Genomic DNA, 12,807 nt, shown 5'->3' with positions numbered 1-12,807 from the left:
ATCCCATATTTTGCTGGCTTGCTGGGCATATACTGCCGGAAAGGACAACAACCTTTGGACAAAAGACATTAGCATCAGTGATTAGTATCAGTGTCACAGAAAACAGTCAAAGAAATCAATAGTGAAAATCACTTTTATTACAAATATGAAAACAGATTACCTCTAAATGGAACCAGTTGCTCATCCACTGTTACATCAGGCTCTGGATTGTAGAGGTAGGGCAACCGCTCCACCCACTTGTCCCATACCTCTCTTATGGCTGCAAGTTTGTCTGTCATACGTCTTGCTGGTCTTGATTCACGGTCATCAAATCGCATCAGTCTTGAGTAGGTGTGAAAGAGTTTGACTGGCATTGTGGCTCGGAAAATTGGCCTTCCACTCTCTGCTCACTTCTGCTACTGATTGATCTGAGACACAACTAAAACTTTGTAACATTTTATGGTTTGTAAATAACTCTGTGACCTTGATTTCAACTCCATTTGCCTCACGGGTCATTTTGACCTGAAGACCATCTTTGTACCTTTTTTTGTACAGCTTACATGGAAATGAGAATAAAAGCAACACTGAACTTTTTCTATTGTCTGGGCCAATCTAGGAAAAGTCTTAAAATCTCAAGTTAAAAAAATTACATTTAGGGGATTTTTTGGGGGGGGGGGGGTTTAACACAGTGGCGGGTCATTTTGACCCGAGGACAACAGGAGGGTTAACATATTTTGATCAAGACGATAAAAGCAAATTACAATTATAAAAGCATAGAAGTGTACATAACCAGCTACATGATGTACAAAAGCAAAACTTGCAAAACTAATTTTTTTGATGTGCAGAAGTGACACAGTAATTTGAAGATTGAACAGGTAGTTTTAAGAATTTCAATTCTGTTCTGAGAGATGCACCCAAACTGAGAAAAGCTGTAAAATATTAATATTTAAATTCTCTTATCTTCAAATCCTTCAACTGTCATGGACCCAGTGACTTTAGTGCAAGTATTTTGGGTGTGAGAGTCAAGAGGTCAAAGGAAAATATTAAATAATATCTCTGATGCCAAGCTTTATACTTCTAAGTATTACCAAAGTATTGAAACAAAAGCTAACATGTTCTTCAGAGATTTAACTTGCATGCATGAACATTTCACACTCAAAGTAATTCAAATTAATTATTGAACCAAACTTGGAAAAAGTTGCTTCTGCCATTAACAATAACTTTAAGCACATGTAGTCTGAAGTAGACCAGAAATATAATCTATGCAGCCGTTCCTACAGAAACATTAATGGAAGTGTTGCATCTGTGAAGATTAAATGTTCCATATAGTAAAAATATCTAGCTGCAGTGCATGTACATAAACAGCATGGCTCAGAAACTACACATTTCTTTGTCAGTTGGTTAAAGTTAGCTAACTTCAGTTGAAACCGTGAAAGGGACTCACCTGTGATGTGTTGCCCTTCTCCTCCTGAACGTGCAAAAATAGCAGAAATTTGATTTCAAAGACAGTAGCAGCATCTTGACAAGGACCAGGCCTACTGGGCTCTCAGCACCCTAGTTAGCAACCTTAGTTAGCACAGTGACTTTACTGTGTTGAGTTCAGGACACCACTACAGGAACAGAGTTAAAAGAATCTTGCTGCTGATGCTGAAGGATCAAGCAGCAATGCAAACTAGATAATTATTTGTTTACATGACAAATAACAGTCTCCATTTACTGTAAACCCTACTATTTATCACAATAACAAAATGAAAAACTCTCTAGACCAGGGGTCCCCAAACTACGGCCTGCGTCATTTGGTCTGGCAATGCCGGATCTGGCCCGCCTCCTCATACCAGAGAGCATTCAGTGTATTTTTTCATATATTGTATTTTCTGGTTTGTGGATTTCTCTTCAACCACCAGGGGGCTCTTGAGCAGATGTTAAACTAACTTTCCCTCAAATATATACTAGTCAGTCCCAGTCACCGTTTCACTCACGGTTTTTTCCATTTCCATTCTGGGTAAAAATCTATCTAAAAGCGACCGCGAATGTGTCGTAGTCAGCAACCCCCCCCCCCCCCCCCCCCCGTCGACAGTTTCAAAGACAGAACAGCCCCCCCCCCCCCCCCCCCGCCGACAATAAGTTTCTAAGGTATCTTTCTCCAAAAACTAAGACCGGCCCCCGAGCAGAGAAAGGAACAGCTATGTGGCCCTCGCAGGAAAAAGTTTGGGGACCCCTGCTCTAGACTATTCTCTACTAATAGCACAATATTTAAAACCAAGTGTGGGATTTGTGAAACTTCAATGATGGGTGACTTTACAACTTGTATGATTTTGGATAACACTAGAATTGTTCTTTATTGAAGTTTCACAAATCAGATAAAGGTTTTACAAATCCCACACTTGGTTTTAAATATTCTGATATGAGTTGAGAATAATCTAGTCCAGATTTGAAGAGTCTAGGTGTTGTAGTTTTTTAGCTAGAGTAAATTAAAGATGCTGATTGCAGTGAAAAATTAGGTGGAATTGCCCTTTAGCCATTTCCCAAATTGGAAGCAGCAATTGGAAACCAACTTCAGCTTCATTCAAGCAAGAGGGGCTAACATACAGTTCTCTTAATGTTAATGATCAAATGCTCTCATAAATGATGGTGGCGTTGGCTGTAGGAGTTTGCTTTGCAATCGGTGGATCGCCAGATCGATGCCTGGTCTACTGCTGAGATTTCAGTTTGGTGTATTAAAGGCATTATTAAAAAAGAAACCAAAATATCACACCAGCATTCTGTTCTTTGTAAAAAATTATTTTGCAGTCTTGTTTACGCTTTTACATTGTAGATCTAAACATCAGCAAAATTTGTAATTTTGGCTGATTGCTACTGTTAAGTTTAGGGTAATTAACTGCTGGCAATATTACAATTTTTTAAGAACTTTACAATTACTTATATTTTTACACTATATTTCTGTATTTTCTACATTCGTGACTGTCACAATTATTTAGGATATATGTTTATTCAGTTATGATAATGCCATGTATTTTCTACGGCAGTATAATGCTGTGAATATTCTGGTCAGTAACTGCTGGCATTTTACAATTTTTTACCGTAAATTTACTGACTTACAGTGCAATTTTGTATGGGTTTCAATGATTGTCATATTTATTGATAGCCAAAAGAATCATTAGTTGCAGTCCTGGCTGAGATATTAATGGAGCATCTAAATTAAATGAATCTACAATTTTAAAATAAATAATACAAGTCACTCTTCTCTCATTTTACTGAACTAAAGGAACAGCCTCTCACAATGATGGAAAAAAAAGTAGCTGTTGTCTTGAACTTGTCTACATATTCAGGCATTTATAATTACCGCAAAACATACAGCAAGCCTGTTAAAATAAATTCAATAGATCCTAAAACTAAGAAATATGAAAACTAAATGTAAATTCTATCCATCCAGATTGCAAACCATATTCTTGCAGTGAAATTTGTATTCTGCTCTATAAGTGGTGTGTAAGAAATCAGAATTTACATTTCTGCTGGACTATTATGTCCATTTTAATATGTCCCTCTCCATTCATGATCTGCGATTTCAGAGATTAGGGTAAGGACCCTTGGGTTCACTGACACGTTCTTCTTATTCTTCTTGGTTTCAACTTTTGTCCCCCGGTCTGGATTGATGTTTAGGAAGCACCTATTCAATACATGAAAATCAACCACTGTAATGAAATATGACTTCATCTAAATGAGGGAAGGAAAACAAAAGAATATTACCTCTGAATGAAATCAAGTGTGGAGGCCAGATGAGTCGGATAATGAATGTTGAAGCAAAAGTAACTTGCTAACATTAGACATATAGCGGATGTGAAGGTTGGTATTTGGTCATTCACAACATTGCCGTCAATGCCAAGCATAAAATTCTTGGAAGTATAACAGGAGGTTCCTGACAAAAAATATTCCAGAAAACAATTAGTCTTATACAAACTTTAACCAGTGTAATATTTCTTTCTTAAAATTACTCAGTGAATATTCATATTTACTTACCACATACAATCAAGCATGGTGTGACAGGCAAGTTGTCCACTTTTACTTCTCCTGCTAGGCATGTCTCATCTACATAGTGGAAGAGGGTTTCCTCTTTGTCATTGAAATGAGACAGAAGGAGGAGGACAAGATCTTTCAACTCTTTAGAGCAGCCCTGGACCTGTCCTCTCAGAATATCCAGGTTTCGGACAGTTTGAAGAACTCGTTTAATTTTGTGGGCCGAGACAGTCCTTAAGTAGTCCAGAAGTCTTTTACCCTTTTTTTCGAGATTTTTATGGAAAGTCTCTAGTAGATTTACTCCAGTAAGCTCCTGGAAGTGGATCGTCATACCAATTTCCTGAAACAGGAAGGGCCACTCCTTCACCATAATTTGTAGGTCTTTTCCCTGGTTTATTTCTTTCCTTTGAGTGTAGTAGGTTCTCTGCATAAGATCTCTTATCTCGTCCGAATTTAAGTTATTTTCTTCACTTAGCATTTTCAATTTGACTTTTTTCTCTTTCTGTGTCTCTGCTGTCTCCTGGATTGGCATGACTTCCATGTCCCACTTTATACAACCGTAAATGTCCTGAACAGCTGCATTTTGCTCTGGTGGGACTGTGCCATCTTCATCTAACATGTTTTTACGCTTCCTTATTTTTGGTTTTGAAACCCGTCTCAAATTTTCTATACGATTTTGTAGTTGCTTGACGAGTGAATAATACCCTGGGCCCACTATATCACCTTCAATAATATCTTGGAGTGAAAGTGGATATTTTGCTATCAATTTTTTCGCCACTTCTGTGGTTTCTTGCTTGCGAGGAGAAGCACACACCTCCATCATTGAAGCAACAACAATCCGAATCATTTCTCTTCGAAGGTGGGGTTTCGGCCTTGCCTCATTCTCAAAACACTCAATCAAGTTCTCTGGAAACCTGTTCCAAGGAATTTGAAAAGTGTCAACCCAATCTACTGGCGTGGAATGTATAGAAAATGAAGAGGCAGACGATGTGCTGGTTGTAGAAGGAGATGACAACGACAGAGATGGCTCACTGGAAATTCCACTGGTCTGTGCTATATGATAAAAGGTATATAGTAATGAACAAAAGGTAAAGATAGGCTGCTATATCTCTGTAATAATGTACCTACTGGTTTGTTTCGAAGCTTTCAGTAACTTCCTTGCTTGAATTGGTGTTAGTACAGATCTCAGATCATTTTCATTAATATACTGAAAATCTTCATTGGTCTCCACCCCCAAAGATTCTAGTGTGTCCTCCAAAGTCTGTAGAGTTGAGACTGGGAGATCTGCCAACCCCTCATAAATAACCCTGCGTGTGAGGCTTCGGGAGTCATCATCCATATCTGAGAACAAAACAGTTAAAGAACTCCAGTTAACACAAAAATAACAACCTAAGACTTCTTCCAAAACATCATTAGTATGGCGGTGTCCAAACCTTCTGTCCTAAGGTGCAAAATATTGAAGTTGAAAGAAGTGAAGGGCCAAAGAAAAAAAGTGATAGAAAAAAAGAGGCTAAAAAGAAAAACTAATCAGTTTTTCTTACTCAACTGAGAAAAAGTGATCCACTATGGACATTTTAAAGGTCTCCAAAATTGAATAAATTCATTCAAAGTAAATCTGGGTGCAGCAGGGCTTGCTGGATACATGTGGTCCTCACAAGAGAATGCAAAAAGTTTTGATACTTTAAACTTTTAAATGTGTAGGCAATGTTTTGTGGTAATAGTTAATGTTTTCTGCATTCATTTTGCCTTAATTAAAACTAAAGACTCCATCAGTCATGCTGGATTAGTAAAACTGTTTCATTAGGGGATTATCGTCATTGGCAAAAGATAAAAGAAAAGAAAAACAGTCAAAAGGCTGCAAATGGGTCCTGGACTTAACTTTTCAAAACCCCGGTTTAATGTGACAGCACACTGTGTTTCAGTGGAACCATTTTGTTTCCATTCTTTATGTAAGATGGTAATGGATAGAAATCTATCAAGTCACAGATGTTTAGACACTGCATCTTTTCATCATCTTTCCTAACAGAGTACATGTGATACTCGGGAAGGAATTCTGCTATATACACCGAGACCAGAACATGGACAGTTTCATTATTTATCAATATAAGCTGTAGTTCACCAAACTCCACTGCCTCCATGCTCCCTGTTACAAGAAATTGGCCTTTTTTGTAAGACGTTCCCTTGTAGAGTATTTCAAATGAGACATTTGTGTTGGTCTCAGTGAAGTCAAACTGCCTAACTGCATCTTGAATTGATTTACTGTATAATGTTGAGTAAAAAGGAGAACCAGACTTAATCTGTAAGATAGTCTGACCGCTTTGGCCTGCTGAAACATAAGCCTGCAACATCTGATGTCTTTCAGAGAGGGTGAGGCAGAGATTTTTGAAATTCTTCAAATGTCTAGCACACCTCTTGAAATAACTGTGCTTACTTTCAAAACGCATTGTCCATAGTCTAATCAAGGGTCCAAATTTTATAATCAGAGCTGGATAGTGGCGTAAATAATGGTGCTTTGGTTTTAGATTACATTGTGGGAAAAGCGCTTTTCTTGTCTCCAAATACTCTTGAATAACAACGTCAAGATATGCAATCTGAGCCAAAGAAATTTTCTGAGCACATATCAACTCTACAGTATCTTTCAGCTGGAGAGTCAACTGCCACACATCATCTGCTGTATCTTGTACTTTGTCGCCAATAATGAGGGGCAACAGCCTTAGAAGGTTCCAGTTCTGCGTAGCCTGTCCTGAGAGCTTTGCTGCGTTATAAGTGACTTCACACGGCTTCGAGGAGGCATCAGAGTCACAATATTTGAACTGTTTAATGCGCCTGTTCAAAGTGGAGTAAGTGAACCATCCCTTTTTCTTAATTAAATATTTCAGGTACAATGCCAGGTCATAAGATACAATTCCCTCAAAGAGGTCATGACCTAGACAAGGAGGTAAACCTGGAAGACAGACATGAAAGTATTTCAAAGAATTAAATATTGACCTGAACTTTACACCTTCTACGTCCGGTTCCTCAGCTGTCTGGAGTTCATCAAGAGCAGAGTTGTACCTCTCAATAGTGCGGAGTGGTCCACACACATTTGGGTCCTCACCCTGAAATTCTGATCGGGTTATTAAGCAGTATCTGCAGAAATGCTGTGTGCGACTGAAATTTTCAGAGAACCCACCAATGCAATGTGAGCCTAGATTATCTCCAGCAATGCAAAATACAGTTCCTTTAACTACCGTTTCATCAACCATTACAATCCCATTTTCCTCCAACAGCCTCAGGTCTTCTAGTAACTCAGAAAGAACTTTAGAATGCCCAAATTCCTTGAAATCTTTTTCCTTGCACAATAAAACCAGTGACATGTGGTCTGTGTCAGACCGTACATGAAGTGGCAAGTTGGCAACAGACACATACACGGCTAATATCTTATGTCTCGTCTTTGCTGAGCCTAAAGGATTAACCACTTCAAATGCATCTTGGTACAGTATTAGCTTGAGACATGATGGATTCTCCACAAAAAAGTTGTTGAATTTGTATATCTGACCATCATTAATGTCACTTAAAATGTCTGAAGGAGACTCAGACGTGTGCTGCCTTGATTTCTTCCACAGATCAGACTCCAACAAACATTTCAAAGTCTTCCTCAGAGGAACATAGTAGGCAAACCTATCTGTTCTGTTTTCATCTCTTCCTAAAAATATTTTCTTAGGCTCAACATAGTTGAAGTTTTTTTTGAAGGTTTGCACTCTTGAGTGTGCTGTCCTCATCGGCCCAGTATGGCATATAGAGAATAGATCAGATCCCTTGACAGACTCACAAATGTTGGTGATGTCTTCATCTGATAATGGTGTCTCATTTTTTAGCAGTGACCAAAGTTTGCTCAAACAGTATGTCTGGCCCAACTCGTGTATATTTTGTATCTCCTCAACAATATTCTGGATGGTTGAAGCTGGTAATAGAAACTGCCCTTGCAATTTCAAGTAAAATAGAGAGACATTTCTAAAAAAAAGATCACTGAAATCCTCAGTAATATCATTATCACTTTCATTTGGAGCTGTCTGTAAAATAATCTCATTTCCTTGCGACTCGATGTTATCTGGATCATTGTGAACAGATAATGACTGAGAACCAGAACATTTGTATGAGTCATGGATATTATCTGCAAGATCTCTGTGTTTCCGGGAAATGTGGGCAGTAAACGAGGACTTCACATGAAAAACTTTTTTGCATCCTCTGAAAGGACAATTCACAACACGCCCTTCCACAATATGATGCTTCAAGTGAGCTATTAGAGCCTTAGTAGTTTGACACTGGTGGTCACACAATGCCAACGAGCATTTAAAGTCGGTAACAACCGTTCCGACGCTACTAGGACCAGAGGTGTTGTGTTTCCGATAAAAATGAGCCTTCAACGCTTCATAACGCAAGAACGTGTCTTTGCAACCAGCAGCAGCGCATTTAAATAAACATCGCGGCTCATTTCGATGTAGCTTACAATGAAGTAAATAAAGTCTTAATGTTTTAGCCAAATTGCCACAGAAATTGCAAGTAAACATTTCCTTTGTAGATTAGTAAATTAGGGTTTAATCGGAGCAGGTCCTTACCTGGAAACGGCACGGGGCAGAACCTGAGAGGTGTCTTATTCCCTTTGAGTAAGACAGAGAGCAGCGGTTTTCTGCTCCGGAAGTGGCAGACACGTGATTTATCTCTTATATATTTATTTATTTAATAGGTTATTTCAAAATGCTGTGCTATTTTAAATTTTAAAAATATGTATTTCATTTCGTAATAAAAATAAAATGAAATATATTTTAATTATTTTTTTCAGCACTGTTAACTTGCGTTTGGAACATGCGCACTTCACAAAAGACCCCGTTTAAGAAAGTGGGAGGAGTGAAAATTCTAAGGAAGTTAATAAGGGTAAACACAGTTGCGCAACCACACATTTTTCAGGTGGACGCGAAAACATAAATCGGCGCCCCACCCCCGTCAGAGGAAGGAGCGCTGTCTTGGGGGGCGGGGTGAAGGAGCGATGCTCACTCGCTCAACCCCCCCAGCCCCGAGGCAACGATACGTTCTCATTGTATGAAGAGGGTTACAATTAGATGTTTTGGAATTCTCGGGCTATTATATTTTCAAATCTTATTGTTTTTCACCAGTTTTTTTCCGTTTTATCTATAATTTCAGCCCTCACACCAGTCATTAATACAAGGACATTTGTGCTGCACTTCACTTTAATGCCAACAGGATCCTGTCAGGTGCTAATGTACAGGAGATGTGCCAAGTAGTTGGATCTGAATCTTTCACTCGAGTTGAAGGAAAATAGCACACTGGTGCTTGTCTGCACTTCTCCTTCAGAATACCTGGGTTCGATCGTCGGCACGTGGTCAAGATTAAATCTCTTCTGTTTTTGTCCTATGTTCTTGGTATTAAAGACAACTACGTCCTTATGTAAATTATATTCCGGACCTTTTTAGACAAGAGACCTCCCACCGTCAGACTGCATCATAACTAAACCGCAGTTAACATATCAAGCAACTTGGGTAATCGATTGCAACCGCTGTCCCGCTTGTGCTTAAATACTCAACAGAAAATGGAGAACTCTGTGTTTATGTAAGGATTGACGGTACATGTAAATTCTGTTAGTGGTGTAATATTTACGCACGATTTGATTGTTTTGAACGACACATTTTCATGGACACTAGGACTCAAGTCTCAGTGAGTGTAATGCTCTTCACACACTGTAGCTGCTATTATTCTATTTCTTTTTATTTAATCGGCGAATGAACAAAACACTGCGTATGGTCCTTACTCTGTTTATAAAACATGTCATGGGGACACATGAAGATGAGTGGGGAGGAGCGATCTTGTACGGGTGACGTCACTCAGAAACAATTCTCTGTTAGCCTAAACATGCAGTACCCTTGCGGTGGCTCAGAAGTAACACACAACAGAGAAGGTTCTTGACGCTGTAGTCACAGGTTCGAGTTTAGGTCTCACCACCCAAGATGCATGTCTTCACCCTCCCTCATTACCATTTACTGGTCCTATCAGACCACGTTCAATGAACGGTCACTAGAGCTTCTATTTATCTTAGAAATGTTGACTAGAACAGGATTCCCGAGGTAGGGAGTCGAAAGATGAAAATCATTGTGATGTGACCCCTGAAAGATATGGACAGTGGCGCAAAAAGTGGGTATGCAGTGTATGCAACGCATAGGGGCGCAGCATCCACCTGAATAATGTGCAGTTGCGCCACTGGGTATGGAGAACCTTATGAGTAAAAAGAGAAAGCTTGAATGAATAACTATGAATAAATATATTAATATTTCCCAATAAATGATTAAATAATGAAAGCAATTATTTTGCTAAGCAACTGTGTTGCATTGTTTTAAAATGCTTATGATTGAGTCACCCTATAACTATTTACTAAATACAATATATAGATTTATAAGCAGAACATTTTGAGAACCCCTGCACTACAAGTCAATAGAAGAGAGTAATATATTTTAAGATGTATTTGTAGAAATCAATTATTGTAATGTAGTTCTATGCAACATTTTGCTGATTAACTTCAACAAACTTTGTAATTTGGGAAATTAGTACCATTGATTATTAATTACTGGTAAAGAATACAATTTTTCTATGGATTTTACCATTTCTATTATTTTTACAATCCTTTTTTTTATTGCTCATGACTGTCAAAAATTCATGATATATATGTGTATTGACTTACGGTAGTTCCATGTAATTTCTACGGTAATGCAATGTTTTTGGATACGACGGTCAAAAACTGTTGGTCTTTTACCATTTCTTACCATAAATTTACTGACTTTCTTTGCAGTTTCGACTTACGGTAGTTCCATGTAATTTCTACGGTAATGCAATGTTTTTGGGTACGACGGTCAAAAACTGTTGGTCTTTTACCATTTCTTACCGTAGATTTACTGACTTTCTTTGCAGTTTCGACTTACGGTAGTTCCATGTAATTTCTACGGTAATGCAATGTTTTTGGATACGACGGTCAAAAACTGTTGGTTTTTTACAGTTTTTTACCGTAAATTTACTGACTTTTTTTACAGTGCAGCCACGGGAAAGCACCTCACACTCTTATACAGCGTCCTCCAAAAGCTGTAAGAGGCTATTGTAAGAGTGCGCGCACACACGCACATATGAATGAAAGAGAGGTGTGCTAGAGTAGGGGCGCAGCGGAGGGGGCTGAAGCAAGATGGAGAATAAGCAGCCCCCCTCTTGTGTACTTCTTCTTCCAGCTGATGTCACAGTGAAAAATAGAAGTATGAGGGCCTCATCGGGAAACAATAACAGAACAATATGAGAGTTCAACGTACAACAGCTATGAAAAAAAAGGAAAATAACGCCTTTCTTATGCGTCAGGATGGCTACATATTCAGAGGGACAATCCAGCATGAATTTAGTCAATTTCTTTTTATAAGCATCACTTGTAATTGACAGATATGTGCTTTTGTGCTATACGACAAAAACTTAAAAAAAAGTGTTGACTAGGAATAAATGTCTGTGGTTTTGTGACATTATTTTAAAATCTAACTCATTCATAAACCACCTAGTCTCATAACATATTATGATTTTAAAAAATTTAACTCGATGGCTGAATGCTACCTTTATTTATAATCTGCTCACTAAGAACAAGCAAAAGGAACACCCAAACAAACATAATGACTAACAAACAAAAACAGTAACTCCAATCGATCTGCACCATGACGTTAAACATATCATCTAAACTGTTTAATGTCTAAACTATATAATCCAATCACATTGGTTGTCTGATCATCCAACAAATCTTAATCTTGAAACAGGTAACCTAAGTAACCACAAACATCTTCTAAATTATGAAGTGACTGTGACAGATCGATTTGTTTTTGTTTTTTTTTGGCATGGTGGAATATTAAGTTCATTTTCATTAGCCACTCAAAGGCTTGATTACAGTGAGACTTTATGAGATTATCTTAATAGAACCTATCTGACAACATGAAGTAGGCTAAGCCATCTCCGAAATGCAACAGAATCTACCAGGACCTGGAGAAATTTAAGAACAGGTGAAATCAAAATTATTGATATACTGAGAGCCACGTCTAATGCTGTGGGACTCCAACGAACCAGAGCGAGAGCCGTTATTCACAAATGAAACAGTCATGGAACATAGATAAACCATAACAGGAATGGGCCCTGCTGAAATTACGACATGAACTACTCACACGGCAATTCACAAAGGGACCATAAGAACATCTAAGCTCTGACAGCGTCATGTTTCTCACAAAAGGCTCACTTTCTTCAAAACTCAATAATGAGAAAGAAACTGGACAAAAACGTTACCCATGAAAGAGTTTCAAGGATAAATCCACTGCAAAAGGAACACAAAGGCTCGGCTTCACGCGTTGTAAAATCGTCTTGGTGATACCGTGGATTGATGAGAGAAAAGTAGAACTTTTTTAAAGGCGTGCGTCATTCATTTAGAAAAAGAACATTTAGTAACAGTCAAACATGGTGGTAGTAGTGTGACGATCCAGTAAAGCTTCACTGTGCAAGTGTCAAACCATGAACTCTGCTCTCTGACTGAAAACCCCAAAGGAGAATTATCCATCCATATATAGGTAAAGTAAGGTAATTTTATTTTAATTACATAGCACATTTTCAGCAACAAGACAATTCAAAGTGCTTTATCAGAGTTAGAGGAAATGCAAACAAAATAACAAAAGAAAAGCAAAAGAAAAACAAAAAGTACTCTGCAATTTATATACTAACAGGAGTCTCTCTGGATAAAGTAATAGAAAAGAAAAATAA

At 38.2% G+C, this 12,807-nt stretch overlaps 1 protein-coding gene across 1 annotated transcript; it reads right to left on the bottom strand.

Moving 5' to 3' along the window:
- Positions 1 to 3,214: 3,214 nt before the first annotated feature.
- Positions 3,215 to 5,915, bottom strand: LOC148161081 (uncharacterized). The gene is made up of 3 exons (XM_088003998.1): positions 3,997 to 5,915; positions 3,727 to 3,895; positions 3,215 to 3,646 (listed from the first exon to the last, which is right to left on the bottom strand). The coding sequence occupies exons 1-3, from the start codon at positions 4,838 to 4,840 to the stop codon at positions 3,511 to 3,513; spliced, it is 1,149 nt and encodes a 382-aa protein (XP_087860124.1). The 5' UTR covers positions 4,841 to 5,915; the 3' UTR covers positions 3,215 to 3,510.
- Positions 5,916 to 12,807: the final 6,892 nt, after the last annotated feature.

Source organism: Poecilia mexicana, unplaced genomic scaffold (assembly GCF_051168715.1).
Source record: "Poecilia mexicana isolate PSO_F unplaced genomic scaffold, ASM5116871v1 scaffold_1, whole genome shotgun sequence".
NCBI classification, from domain to species: domain Eukaryota; kingdom Metazoa; phylum Chordata; class Actinopteri; order Cyprinodontiformes; family Poeciliidae; genus Poecilia; species Poecilia mexicana.
This window is presented reverse-complemented; position numbering and strand designations above follow the sequence as displayed.

Excerpts from the sequence above, each read along its gene's own strand:
- LOC148161081 (XM_088003998.1), bottom strand. The coding sequence starts at position 4,840 with ATGATTCGGATTGTTGTTGCTTCAATGATGGAGGTGTGTGCTTCTCCT. Across the intron at positions 3,896-3,996 it reads ACCATGCTTGATTGTATGTG|GAACCTCCTGTTATACTTCC; the intron begins GTAAGTAAATAT and ends ATTTTTTGTCAG. Across the intron at positions 3,647-3,726 it reads ACACTTGATTTCATTCAGAG|GTGCTTCCTAAACATCAATC; the intron begins GTAATATTCTTT and ends TGTATTGAATAG.